This window comes from Amphiura filiformis, chromosome 19 (genome assembly GCF_039555335.1).
Source record: "Amphiura filiformis chromosome 19, Afil_fr2py, whole genome shotgun sequence".
In the NCBI taxonomy this organism is placed as follows: Eukaryota; Metazoa; Echinodermata; class Ophiuroidea; order Amphilepidida; family Amphiuridae; genus Amphiura; species Amphiura filiformis.
This window is the reverse complement of record NC_092646.1, coordinates 48,797,117-48,812,783: the sequence shown is the minus strand read 5'-3', so window position 1 is coordinate 48,812,783 and position 15,667 is coordinate 48,797,117. Positions and strand designations below refer to the sequence as shown.

At 37.1% G+C, this 15,667-nt stretch overlaps 1 protein-coding gene across 1 annotated transcript; it reads left to right on the top strand.

The window, feature by feature from the left end:
* The first annotated feature begins 5,469 nt into the window (after window positions 1-5,469).
* Window positions 5,470-7,075, top strand: LOC140141415 (limbic system-associated membrane protein-like). Its single transcript, XM_072163263.1, has one exon. The coding sequence runs from the start codon at window positions 5,839-5,841 to the stop codon at window positions 7,051-7,053; it is 1,215 nt and encodes a 404-aa protein (XP_072019364.1). The 5' UTR covers window positions 5,470-5,838; the 3' UTR covers window positions 7,054-7,075.
* Window positions 7,076-15,667: the final 8,592 nt, after the last annotated feature.

The following is a 15,667-nucleotide window of genomic DNA, read 5'->3' as shown; positions in this document are numbered from 1 at the left end:
TAGTTGTAGTCCTTGCCCCTATAATATACATATCTTACTTGTCACCAATGCGCTATAATTTTTGAGAAAATACAAAAATAGGCCCAAAATTGGCCAGGGGTGTCGTACCCCCTTAAGAGAAAGCGATACAGCAGGCATTATGATTTTATGACCAGCTTCTTATCATCTTTTCATCAAGGCAGCTTACCACCATCATCTTCTTTATTTTCTTTACACTACAGGATGCGCAATCTTCTTAGTAATTCCTGGAAAACCAAACTTCTAGTAGCAGGAGGTATTGTAGCTGTCATTGGACTCGGCTCCTTCATCGTAGCTAGGAGGATGAAATCTTGAACTTTTGAGCATTCGATGATGTTTATTCATATCAGCTGCGTTAGCGGACAGGAGAGAGACCATTTGAAAACATTTAACTGGGAATTATATATTTTATTGCATTCTACCATAATATCATAATTTAATTTCTAAAACGAATACGGACCAACTCTATACGGAAACAGTGAAGCAGTATGATTGCGACACAAGGATGAAAACAATGTGTTTAAGTAAATGTGCTGCCCTCCAGACCAAAAACAAACAAACAAAAAAAAAAAAAAAGAAGAAGATCGTTTGCTTGTCCTCCACAACTTTTTAAGAATTGGGTTGGTCGGTCGGGATTTTTTTTTAAAGTTCATAATCATAGCAAAACATGACTGTATGTATGCCTTTTATTAGCATAATAAATAGCCCAAATAATTGTAAATTGGGATATTTCTGTACTGTGTACCACTTCATTCATGTTTTTAAAACAGTTTAGAAACAGTTACTGTAAAACAAATTTCTGGAATTTTCAAAATTAGTTAAATAACCCAGATTTTCGATATTAGGGTCGCTCGGGGGAGGCCAAGCAAACAATCTTTTTTTTCTCTTTTTTTTGCCATTTAAATTGAAGAAAAAGACATTAGGATCGAGTTTGTTAAAAATACTCTGTCTATAGTTCTCCACAAATTATCAATTAATCATACAATGATCATGAGAGTTTGATGACAAAATGGTGACAAAATATGCATGTCATGTTGGCAAATTTAAATCAACTTTACAATCAGTAATTATTTTAAATACGCCACAAATGTATATATTTGGCGATACTTTGGTGAACAAATATCACAATTAGGAGAAAAAGTATATGCTTTTTGGATTCAAAGTTGTGTATTTCATAGTTATATTTATCTCCGTTTTCATGGAGGACAACACAGCATTTTATTCATGTGTGATTGATAAATATTTCAACTTTTGACAAAAAATATCTTGTCAAAATAAAAGACCAATATTAATAAACTTTAAATTAAAATAACGCTTGTTGTATTATGTGATAAATATTACCTCACTAGGTCCACTAGGGTAAATGGACCGGGTGACGGAGGTGAAGTTGGGCAGAAACTAACATGTTTCGCCAAAAAGAAGATGAATTTTAACCTTGAACAAATTAATTCTTCAGAATCTATTCTACATTTTGAAATAAAAAGACGTTTATCAAAACCAATAAAGCTCACACTTTACCACGCGTTGTCACTTCCACATGCTTCTTGTTTGTTATGATTAGGCCTATAGAGGCCTATAACTATACCGTATGAACGGCGAATAGTACTCACTGACTTATACTGACAACTATTATGAAATAATGGTTAGGCGCAGTGCAATAATGATGTGTACCCCCCACCCCTACTGCCCGCGTGGTCAATTCTCAAAATGCTGACAGCACACGACTTAATCAACTATCTATACTGCTAATATAGCAGACTACTTCATCAACTATCTACTGCTGATAGCACACTACGTCATCAACTATCTACTGCTGACAGTGGCGTACCGTGGCCGCCCCAACCCCGGGGGGCTGAAGAAAATTCAAATTTGCCGCCCCTTCCTCAACAGCCCGGAAAGGTTGACCCAATTTTTTTCTCGGTCGTTTGAAAAAGTGAAGAGCACAAAAAAAAAAGGCGCTAGCGCTCTAATAGCAGCACATTTTGATGTATAGTAACATTTTTTCAAACTTTTTTATGCTTTATCAAATTTTACCGCCCTTTTTTATTTACTAATTCTTTTTGCCGCCCCTTCGTTTTGGCCGCCCCTGTTTTTGCCGCCCTTCTTCTTCCGCCGCCCTTCATTTTTTGGCCCCGGCTGGCGCCCCCAAAGCCCCCCAAAAAAAATACGCGCATGGCTGATAGCACACTACTTCATCGACTATCTACCGCTGATAGCACACTACTTCATCGACTATCTACCGCTGATAGCACACTACTTCATTGACTATCTACCACTGATAGCACACTACTTCATCAACTATCTACAGCTGATAGCACACTACTTCATCAACTATCTACTGCTGATAGCTCACTACTTCATCAACTATCTACTGCTGATAGCACACTACTTCATCACTATCTACTGCTGATATATCACACTACTTCGTCAACCATCTACTGCTGATAGCACACTAAGCACACTACTTCATCAACTAACTATTGCTGATAGCACACTACTTCATCAACAATCTACCGCTGATATAGCACACTACTGCATCAACTATGTACTGCTGATAGCACACTACTTCATTAATAATTTACTGCTGATAGCACACCACTTCATTAGTAATTTACTATTGATAGCACACTACTTCATCAACTATATCTACTACTGGTAATAGCGCACTACTTCATCAACGAACTACTGCTGATATCACAATACTTCATCAACTATCTACAGCTGATAGCACACTACTTCATCAACTATCTACAGCTGATAGCACACTACTTCATCAACTATCTACAGCTGATAGCACACTACTTCATCAACTATCTACCGCTGATAGCACTCTACTTCATTAATAATTTACTGCTGATAGCACACCACTTCATTAGTAATTTACTATTGATAGCACACTACTTCATCAACTATATCTACTACTAATAGCGCACTACTTCATCAACTATCTACTGCAAATAGCTCATCAACTATCTACTGCTGAAAGCACATGTTCATCCACTATACCACATTACTTCATCAACTACTATAATAGCACACTATACTTCATCTGCTATCTACTGACTGATTGCAAACTGCTTCATCAATTATCTACTGCTGATAGCACACTACTTCATCAACTATCTACTGCTGATAAAACACTGCTTCATCAATTATCTACTGCTGATAGCACACTACTTCATCAACTATCTACTGCTGATAAAACACTGCTTCATCAATTATCTACTGCTGATAGCACACTACTTCATCAACTATATACTGTCGACAGCCCCAGTACGGTACTTCATCAACTATATCTACTGCTGATAACGCAGTACTTCATCAATTAACTAACTACTGCTGATATGATATCACACCACTTCGTCAACTATCTACTGCAAATAGCTCATCAACTATCTACTGCTGAAAGCACATGTTCATCCACTATACCACATTACTTCATCAACTACTATAATAGCACACTACTTCATCTGCTATCTACTGACTGATTGCAAACTGCTTCATCAATTATCTACTGCTGATAGCACACTACTTCATCAACTATCTACTGCTGATAAAACACTGCTTCATAATTATCTACTGCTGATAGCACACTACTTCATCAACTATATACTGCCGACAGCACAGTACGGTACTTCATCAACTATATCTACTGCTGATAACGCAGTACTTCATCAATTAACTAACTACTGCTGATATGATATCACACCACTTCGTCAACTATCTACTGCAAATAGCTCATCAACTATCTACTGCTGAAAGCACATGTTCATCCACTATACCACATTATTTCTTCATCAACTACTATAATAGCACACTACTTCATCTGCTATCTACTGACTGATTGCAACTGCTTCATCAATTATCTACTGCTGACAGCAAAATACTTCATCTTCGCTATCACATTGTCTCATATACTGCTAATATCAAATTACTTCATATCGCACTACTTCATCAGCTATCTACTGCTGATAGTAAATTACTTCATCAACTACTGCGCACTGGTTCATCTTCTGATGTTAATGTACTACTTCATCAGCTATCTATATGCTGATAACATACTTCTTCATCTTTTTTTCTAAGCAAGCATGATAAAGCTATGTCGCTTGAAAGTTAGCAACCATTTTAAACTGTTGTGATTTGGAAGTTCACAGCATCTTGCGAATGGTAGTGAGCTTTCAAAAATTGCATTGATCACATCATAGCGAGCGTGTAGAAGAATTCAAATATCATAGATATACTTTTGTAGGTCCTGTGGTTCTTGAGTTATGTTGTAACTCATGAGTTATGTTGTAACTCATCAACAACAATAATTCAAGCAATTTTTCAAAGTATAATTATTATGTTATTTTTCAATAATATATTGATTTAAATAATGATTTTGTTTTGGGCTGCTTCGACCAACAATACGTCGTGTACCCTTAAAGTACTTGTACAACATTTTTAAGGGGGGGAGGGGTGGCGGTACTAAAAACGTTAAATTTGGGTAGGGGTGTGCGCTGTAATTTGCAAGTGGACCTACCACAAATTTTCGGTCAAGTTTAACAGCTTTTCCCCAAATTTTTGGATATTTCCAGACATTTTGGTTATAGGCCTACAGTGAGGCCAAAGTGTGGCTATTTTCAGAAGAAAAGAAATTGGGAACATTTTGAAAATATATACCAAAAACTGCAACCCATGTTTGCTTCACATCCCCGTATGGTCATTTGTATAACCCCACCCGACTACAATTTGCCAATTATGTTGCCACAAAGAGCGGGACTGAGTTACACTTATACAAGTGGCTACAAACTGCCGTCCCCTGGATCAAAATGTCAACATTTCACTCACATTTTTGTGTAAATTTGGATGGCGCTATACATGCCTTCAAATTAAGGCGAAGTTTAGATTTCATTAAATTACCTTCACTGCACACGCTCACAGTTCACTAACTGAATCATTCTAAAGCTATTCATTAAACTCACTAAAGCAGACAAAAGTTCAACTTTCAATAAGTATCGAGGATAGATACTCCCGATTTCCTTGTGGATTTAACCGTGTGGGTGAATGAGTATTAAATATTTTTGATCAGTTTGTCTGATGCAGTAAAAAAATTAAACAAAATTCATGACCTTCGTAACCATGAAAAAAAAAAAAGAAATATATAATTGATACTGATAATTAGTTTCGGACGAATATGTATTAAAATAAGTAAAAACATGTCCAGTATTGGTTCACGATTAAAACAAACCCCTTCAAAGAGTAAAAGTGATTACTAAGCGAGTGTAAGGCGGTGCCAATATCAGCAGACTATACCGTGCAGTTGGTGCAACCTGTGGAGTTCCACACATGTCTTGTTTGCACAGGTACGCCGTTGTATTGTGATGACCTAGAGGATCGAATAATTGATTATCAGCTCCACTGATCACTAGTTATAGTATAGGGCCTAATTTACGTTGCTTCATATCATAGCGTGGCAATGGTAGATAGCAATACTAATGATCTGGACTAGCTATATAGCAAATGGATTTCATTAAGGATGCTTTTAAGAATTAATTGTTTCAGCTTTAACGAGTCTTAATCGCTTCAAATGACGCATATTCGTTTTGTAATAGCCGCTGCAGGTTATGCCTTCTGATGTTGCTATACTCTATGTCAATATGGAATTTGAAGACTTACTACAACCGTTGAATGGTTACCGTGAAATGGAATGGGACACCGTCTTCTGAACTTAAACTTGCTGATGTCTAACATGAACACGACTTGAAGACGAATTTGAACATAAGTATCGTCGACGTAACGGTAGCACTAACTCAATCAAGCTATATTCTGAGTACCATCATGGCGAGAAATCTTATCCAATCTCATTATGCAATAAGCTTAAGCCAGTTAAGTACATCAGTTGCAGCAATATGTTGTCTAATCTTCACCATTGTGCAGTCACAAGACATTCCACCAATGTTAACTCAATTCATCTCACACGAAGCTCTTGAAGGCACCACCGTAGAACTTGAATGCATCGTAACAAACAAAGGAAGCTACAACTTATTTTGGTACTTCAATCCTGATTCTGGTGGAGGTGGTCACTTAATAGGACATGAAGACTTCGCTACTACCTACAGACGCGCTAGATTTTCAATCATTTCTGATGACGACACTGGGCAATACAATTTGAGGATTACTAAACTACAACTCTCCGATGCTGGGTCATACACATGTACGTTGGCTGATTCGGGTATAAACCCCATCGCAGGACAGTTACGGGTCCTGCAGCCGACGCCACCTCCAGAAGGACCTGTATGTAGCTTGAATGCGTTAAATTTCAGAGAAGGGGACTACATAAATGGAAGCTGCGTCGTTTTCCCAGGTGGCATTACTCCATCAACCTTGCAATGGTTTGATGGAAGAAAGATATCTGTGACACCACGAGAACAGAGTAAAAGTGACTTGCTCAGAAGGGCACATGCCAGAGATGACGGGGTGCGGTATAGATGCCGTGAGACGCACCGCGCTTTAAGTAAACATCGTGAGTGTATTACGGGCACGCTGCAAGTCCTTCATAAGCCAACAGTCGTTTTTTATCCGGCGGACAAATCGGTTAAAGTTGGATCTAATGGAACCTTAACATGTCGCACACAATCAAATCCCGCAGTCCAAGAAACCAGACTGTATGTTAATGACACGTTGTTAGCCGTTGGTGGCGCTTCTTCAGTAGATAGCAGATTTTTATTCACAATTAAAGACACAGAAAAAGGCAGAGATCTTATATTTACTATTCACGGAATTAAAGAGGAGGACTATCTTCTTAACATCCATTGCCAAGCAAGGAATGAAGAAGGAGAACGCAATAAGACTACATGGTTTAAGGAGGCAAAAACGTATGGAAAAGATGCCGATTTATTATTCATCATCGCGGTCGACGTAGCAGCGTTATTTGCTTTAGTTATTATAGTGAACATAATTCTTACTGCTAAACCTGCTTGTGCAGGACCGTGTAACAGATGTAAACGTGCTTGTAGATCCAGGGAAGCAGAAGATCCGATGGTTGGTAGTTAGGTGTACCAATCTCTAGACTGTAGTATAAAAGCCTTAAAAGAAGTCTCCGGCAGTCATATCATTATGCCTTATATGTTAGAAAATAATTATCAAGCCCGATCACGTGGTTTTATTTAAAACAAACTCATATTGACCATAAAAACGAATGATATAAACAGTCGGATCTCAACACGCGATAATCAAATTTCCCGCGCCGAAATTGTCTAATGCAATGACGTTATGGTTGTTTGTGCTCACATTTCGTCAGCCTTCATTATATTACTGGGACGTCATTGCCCCAGAAAATTTCAGTGCCCGAGAATTTGAATTTAATCTTACGGCCATATGAGTTAGTTTAAAATAAAATCACGTGATTCGTGATTGATACTTTTTTTTCTAACATAATTATAAGGCAAAATGTTGTGATTGCCGGAGACTTCATTTTACAATTGATACCGGTTTTTGGCTGTATTTATCAAAGCATTTGGGGCAGGAAAAAGGGGCATGTCTGGCACAGCGTTGTATATAATACATGTACTATGGGCTCACACTGCAGTTACTGTCCGTTTTCCTATACACAATACACAGAGCTCTCACAATTGACGCGTGACCTCCACAAGTAGTGTACGTTAGAAGTATAGGCAATTGCCTAGTTAACGTCACTGTGTGAAAAATAACCGGCCAATATTTAAAGTATTCTCTGAAATTCTAGAAAATATAGTTTTGTAACATGTCCTAAATTTTTAGCTAATTTAGGTGTTTGGAAATATTCGCACTTTTGTGTTATGTAAACGACAGATAACACCAAAAAATATGAAGAAATTATTTCCAAACCGTGTTAAGTCTCATAGTCTGCAAACTACTATGCTTTTATCTCATTTTCAAGAACGCTGGTTAACAATAAGCAGACCATTTTCTCATTTCGTAAACAAAAGCCCACACAGAATTGTAACCTAGCGTTCGCTTTATAATCGTTCACCCAACTGAAACTATAATACCAGCTCATTGCTCATTTCACAGGTAAATCAGAAACATGTGTTGTGTGGATTTAACCAGAGAAGATCTGATTTAATCAGTTGCTGTTTTCAATGAGTGTTATCTTGGTTTAATAGCATTTAATGGGGTTTAAATCCTGCAAAGGTCGTGGTGAATTCTACTGTAGACATGACTGCATCATGTTAGGTACCGGGGAGAAAGCCCTCCCCACAGAAGCGGGGCTCGGATACCTTCAGCCCCAACTGTGGATCAGATACTGGACAAATTGCAGTTTTTGTCCATATTTTTGTTCATTTTTCTGGTTCCGGGGGTTCGGGTACCAGATCATCAACAAACTTTGTATATGTCAGCCCCCTCCTCCCGTGTTGAAAATCTAAAGAAGAAGGGCATTCCTCGTATTCAGAATGCAATTTGATGTGTCTGATGTTCTCTCAGGTCTCACAAAATAGGATGCAAAGCTGGGTCACCGAGCCCATATAGTGTGTGCTACAGACCATGCAATATTAGCCATAGGGAGAGAAACTACTGGGTACCATACTCTCACAGAAACCTTGTCAAAGACTATCTCGCGATCAAGGGGGGGGGGACGACTCACTATCGAGGGGGTGAGCTGCGAAGCGGCGAATTCGAGCCGTGAAGATCGAACTCGCGGATCGAACTCCCCCCCCTCGATAGTGAGTCCCCCCTTGATCGCGAGATAGCCTTTGACAAAGACTAAGCCCATAAGACGTGATTTTAATAACAGCTGATAAATCTCCTCAAAACGCAAAATCGGGGTCAGTCGGGCCGTAGAACAAGGTTTTTTATTCGTCTCACTAATCTCTATTACGAGGATTTAATGATATGATGTAGGCCTATGTTATTAGTATCTCCAAAGCAACGAAGATCTGCAGTAGACATAAGTAGTGAATGCCCTATATTTAACCAATACTCTCTAAATGTAAAAAAGTGAAAAACTCACTCCCAAAAAAAGTGATTCACTTATAAGACCAATCAAAAAGGAGTGAAATGTGTTTTTTAACTTAAGAACCTCTCAAAAAAGAGTGAATTTTAACTCTTTCAAGGAGTTAACGCGGCTGTGTACTATAGACATTGTTTCTTTCGCGAAATTGAGTTTTTTTGATATGTTTGTACTTTGTTATGTTTTTTATAAAACAAGGAATGAAAATCCAGATTTGTAAACTCCAACTGCAATATTTTAAGGATTTTATTTCACTATTCCACTCGTGTTTGAAATTGAAAAGGAAAGAAAATCTTTGTTGTACCAGCCAGGGTACACGCGCGCAACAACGCATCACGTTGCGAATCGCGCAATTTGTTAACGCACAAATACGCTAGGCATACGCGACGCTTATCTGCATGCGCGGCGCATCTTATGGAAACACCACGGAAGCACTGATTTCACAAAAACCTAGTGGTCAAATGGCTCCGTTTTAGCTGATAAAATGTGGGTTTTTCAAGTTCTTTCCCCCGATTTAAATATCAAGTTATGAATGGATTTCGCTCAAACTTCTCAAGGGGCCGTGGATTAACCCGATGTTTATGTAATGTAAGATAGAAAAACGAAAACTGCCGCATTCTCATGTGAGATTCGATGAAAGTGCAAAATGTGACCACTTTAAACTTCAACGGCCATTATTTCAATGTTCATTTTCTCGGTAAAATGACGATTTAGGTACACGATAACTCAATTAATACAGCATCTACAATAGGTAAGCAAATATGATCATCGTATGAAGCATGATCGACTCAAGAAAAGGTTTTCCCATTTTTTAATATTTGGTATATTTCCGATTTTAGGTATCATTTCGTGCCAATAGGCGTTTGTGAATTTTAAAAAGTTCATTTTGATGCCTTATATGGTCAATATCTCAAAAAATAAGGCCAATATCAAAAAACTAAAAAAATGTTTTGGAATGGAGCCTCAAGATTGAGATAAAAACAAAATAAAATATTTTGGAAAGAGTGTTTTTTTGTTATGATGTACCGAACAAATATTGCCAAAAACTCACTTTTTGGGTATTTTCTTCATAACTGTTGTTTTTGCACCAAATCTATATTTATATTAAGATTCATTGATGTCTTGCCTTCATAAAAATGTATACTTTTATATGTCTTGCGCGAATAATTACAAAGTTATTGTACTTTTACTACATGCATGTCTGAGAGTACACAGCTATATCTTAAATGAAGGACAACTCTAAAAATGTGTTGTCCTTCATTTAAGGGATCCAAAATGAGCGTTTATTGCGTTTCGACAGTATTTTTTGTGGGACATGAGAGCACCTCAGACCTATCGAATTGCATTCTGAATACGAAGCATGTCTTTCTGATATCAAATAATTTTCATTTTTTAAAATCACAATATAATACAAATTTTATGACAAATTATAAAAATTTGATATTTTTCAAATTTTGATATATAACAGTCCTCGAAGTAAATTACATAAATCTAATGATATATTCTTAAAGTGTATGTAGCAGGGAGGAAAAGCCGACAGTCAATTGAAAATTTTGACCTTTCATATTGAAGATATGGATTGTTTGCCCAAAAAGACCTAATTTTTTTTTTTGGTGTTTTGGGAAAAAAAATCCATATCTTCAATACGAAAGGTCAAAATTTTCAATTGATCGTCGGCTTTTCATCCCACCTACATACACTTTAAGTATAAATCATCAGATTTATAAAGTTTACTTCAAGTACTGTTAAATATCAAAAATATCAATTTTAATGATTTGCCATAAAATTTGTATTAAATTGCGAATTTCAAAAAATCAAAATTATTTAATATCAGAATGACATTCTTCGTATTCAGAATGCAATTCAATATGTCTGATGTGCTCTAATGTCCCAAAATAAATACTGTCCAAACGTTCATACCCCAGCCCTTAACTCCTTGAACGAGTTGAAATTCACTCTTTTAGAGTGGTTTTCACTCTTTTTGAGTGGTTGTGAAGTTTAAAAACACATTTCACTAATTTTTGAGTGGTTTTATAAGTGAATCACTCTTTTGGGGAGTGCGTTTTTTCACTCTTTTACATTTAGAGAGTACACAGATCTGTAGTAGACGTAAGCAGTGCACTACTTCATCAACACACAGATCTGTAGTAGACGTAAGCAACAGGCCTACTTCATTATATAGATATGCAGTAGATGTAAGCTATGCACTACTTCATCAATACACAGATATTCAGTAGATGCAAGCAATGCACTACTTCATCAACACACAGATCTACAGTAGACGTGAGCAATGTACTACTTCATCAATATACAGATCTGCTGTACGATATAGGCAATGTAATACTTCATCAATATACAGATCTGCAGTAGACGTAATATTAATAAGCTGTGCACTATATACTTCATCAATATGCAGATCTGCAGTAGACGAAAGCAGTGCACTACTTCATCAATACACAGATCTGCAGTAGACGTATAAGCAGTGCATTAACGTCGTCAATCATGTAAATACACAGATCTATAGTAGAGGTACGTGAGCAGTGCACTACTTCATCATTACACAGATCTGCAGTAGATATGTGCAGTACAATCCGGGGGGCACTTTAATTTGAAATGGATATATCCATTATATATACACCTATATATAGGTGTATAGGGCTGGCACTTTCGCTCTAAGGGGAATTCGGTGAGAGCAAAATGTAAAAAATATGGGGTCATTGGGTGAGAGCTTGATTTTTGGCATTCGGTGTGAGAGCAAAATGTAAAAAATATGGGGTCATTGGGTGAGGACATGACTTTTTTTTTAATGGAATCTTTGGGTGAGAACCAAAACAGCGCCACAGAAACCTCGAAAATCGAATTTCTAGTTCTAAATGGCTTCAAAATTCTTTATTTTTTCAAAATAAGTAACAAAATCAGTGATAAATGAAAGTTGCTGTTCAAATTGAACTTGTAAGGGTCTTTGGGTGACAGATCAAATGGAAAAATAGGGGGTCTTCGGGTGACAGAGCACGTGTTCGTAAAAAAATATGGGGTCTTTGGGTGACAGCGATGCTTTGGAATCTTTGGGTGAGAACCAAAACAGCGCCACAGAAACCTCGAAAATCGAATTTCTAGTTCTAAATGGCTTCAAAATTCTTTATTTTTTCAAAACAAGTAACAAAATCAGTGATAAATGAAAGTTGCTGTTCAAATTGAACTTGTAAGGATATGTGGGTGACAGATCAAATGAAAAAACAGGAGGTCTTCGGGTGACAGAGCATGTGTTCGTAAAAAAATATGGGGTCTTTGGGTGACAGCGATGCTGAAAAAGGGGGTCTTAACAGCCCTACATACGCGTCACCTCCAAAGATCTGCTGTATAGGTCGACGTAAGCAATGGGTTATTCCATTTAAAATCCACACTTCCCCTGTGGAAGATTTGGGAAATATCTTCCACAGGGGAGTATGAATTTCAAATGGAATGAGCCTTTAAAAGGTAGCCCCATTTCAAATTCATTCACCATCTGAGAAACCCAAAATCTTCGACAGAGGGAGGGTGAGTTTCAAATGGAGCAGCCTAAAGTGTTCATTCCATCTGAAATTCATTCTCCCCCTGTGGAAGCTATTTCCAAAACCTTCCAAAGGGGTAGTGTGGATTTAAAATGGAATAGTCCAATGCACTACAGTAGCATTACCGTCAATCCGCCTTAAAATGGGGACGGGGGATTCAAGCGATCTGAATTATTGTCAAAAAATAGCTGAAAAGAACAAAAAATGGATCATTTTGCCGAAGGGTGGGGAACCCGTCCCCTGCCCCCCCCCCCTCCCTCCGGATTGACGCCCATGGTAAGTAGTGCACTACCATGGAATAATTGATAGGAAGAGGCACTCCCTAATTAGCATGAGGCCGCATTCTTATTTATATTAGCCATTGTGTTATAAATTCATATTCATGTTTACCGGTAGCACTTTACACCAAAGAGCTTTTAATAGAAATAGAGTCGCAATAGATTATATAATCTTTTGTTCGTTTGATGCCGATTAGAAGTTGCGACAGGCTATTCATAAAAGTGGTACCATTGTTTCGAATAAAGGGTTCCGCCATTAAATTGATCACTGATCCGGCATCATATTAACGCTCTACACAACAGGCGAGTATCAATAAGTGACCACACTACAGTCATGTGTAAGGGCAGTCATGTGTAAAGTGGTACCATTGTACTGATGTATCCCAAATGTGTGCTTGTGTGGGTCTGAAGACTATAAGGAGGCTTTAGCTGTCGATGCAATCATCTTTACCACCCACCTGACGATAGGTGTTTCATTGAAATAAATTGAATGCTCTTGGTGATCGATTACACATTAGAATGTATGAAGGCTGCCACGTCCAGTCCATATATCTATATTACACTATATAGTCCAGGCCCTAGCTAGAACCCGGCCTACACCGGATAGGGCAGAGATTTTGACACTTGATTTGGGTTATTGGACCTTTGAGGTTAACGAATCACAGAGGTGCTTTTGCGAAAGCGGCTGCGAATTCGAGAAATCCAAGATGGCCGCCGGCGGCCATTTTGAAAATTTTAAATTTTAGTTTTCACTCAATATTCATGTGTAATACATCATTCTATAGGTTTTTGCATACAAGGAATCAATTTCTGACATTATTTTTATGATTGAAGGTCAGTATAACATGTTTACATTCAAAATGGCCGCCGAATGGTTGCCAAAAGATGGGGTTTTCATTAAAATGCATTTAGAATTCAATATTTTAACTTATTTGATGTTAAAAATAACCATGGGATGCTGATATTATGGTGACAACAAAGCATAAGTCGTCTATGTCATTTCTATCATCTCCTGGATATGTTTAAAAATCAAAATGGCCGCCAAAATAGTCTTTTTTCATTAAAATGTGTTACAGGAGTATTATAAAGTACCAGATTTACAATGAAAGGGTGCCAAACATTGTGTTCTTTTGTATTCAAAGTATCCCTCTGGTAAAGGGGTAACAATATGACATCGGCATCAATTAATATTATCTCATATGGGCATGTAAACATTCAAAATGGCCGCCAAAATGGCTGCAAAACATGATTTTTTCATTAAAATGGTATTTAAAACAGCATTTTAATAGATGTTGTGTTAAATATTTCCATGGAACGCTGATATAATGTTAAAGGGATATTTCTATCCCAATTTCTTCCTGCTCATGTGTTTTTACATTCATAAAAGAATCTTAAATCCTAAATTTCATGCAAATCGGACATTCCGTTGGCGAATTATGGACTATAACATACCGTATATTTCAATGGTCCATAGGATTGTGTGTTATACTTTCGTTGGCGACAGAATAAAATTCAAAATCGAACATGTTGGCCGGTTTCTCTGGAAAGGGAATATATTTGCAAGATTCCTCTTGCACATGATCATTATGCACCTAGTATATAAGGGGTCCCGTTCCGAGCATGCCGGCAGAATCATTTTACAACAGAATGTTAACCATATGCCATGAAGCTGAAAAATGACATCTCCTGTAAAAACTGGTATCTTGAAAGTTGGTGTAACAGTCATTTAAAAGAATATAATATACTCTTTTAAATGACTGTTACACCAACATCCAAAATATTATTTTGGTGGCCAAGTTGAATTTTAAACATGCCCAATTACCCATAAGTCCATGCTGTTTTCCTATTACTGCTATGCTATAATGATTATGTGGGAAAATACTCTCCTTTTATGGCACCATCCCTTGAAAACCAGATACCTAGTGTCGCTGTAACAGATTTTGATGAAAAAATAATATTTTGGTGGCCATTTTGGGAGTCACTTTTATTTCTTTGAACTTACCCATGGGATAATTTTGAATGACATATTTTACGTTACCCTTCTGCCACAAAGATATTTTTGGATCTCGAAGAAAGCACTCATGTGGCACCATTTCCTTAAAAAATCAGATAAATTACATGTTGTTGAGACATAATATTATCAATTTAAAACTACTTGCATGGTCATTTTGGAGAAAAAAGAAAGGAAAGAAAGCACTATTGTTGCACATAATACATTATGTAAATTGTAAGTTGCTGGAAGGTATGGGTCTTGCTTAAAATGCCATATAGTTGAAAGCTTTCCATCCTGTTTCTGTTTTGCGGAATTTGATGGAAAACAAAAATAGACTATGGGGCAGGTTGGCCCACTTGTGCTGGGGCAGGTTGCCCCCATTGTGTTTATGGGCAAGAGTTATGCATACTTTCTCCATTTTCACCCATTTTGTGTCAAATGAAGCAAAATACAATTTACACACCAACACTAGTCAGTTCCATGGATAAAATTGTTCAAAGGCGGAGTATAGTACAAAAAAATCTATATTGTTGTCCTATTTGAGCACTTTTTGACTGGAAATAGCAATATTTCAATATCATATTTCTTTATAATTGGGAATTTGTACATAAAAAGTAATTCATCACTCAGAATAGTTAATAATGAACAAAAAAGTCAATTACAATTGTTATCCACAGCCTTTCAGTTTTTCGTTATGGGTTTTATAAGATGATTGGTTAACGTTATTTCCTTGATTTTAGCTATTTCCTCAAGAATGACCCATGATGGCGCAAAATGAATTTTATTTTTTGATTATCTTGGAACTATGATAGGTGATATCTTACCGCAGTTGTAACTTTAGAATGTTTTATTGGAA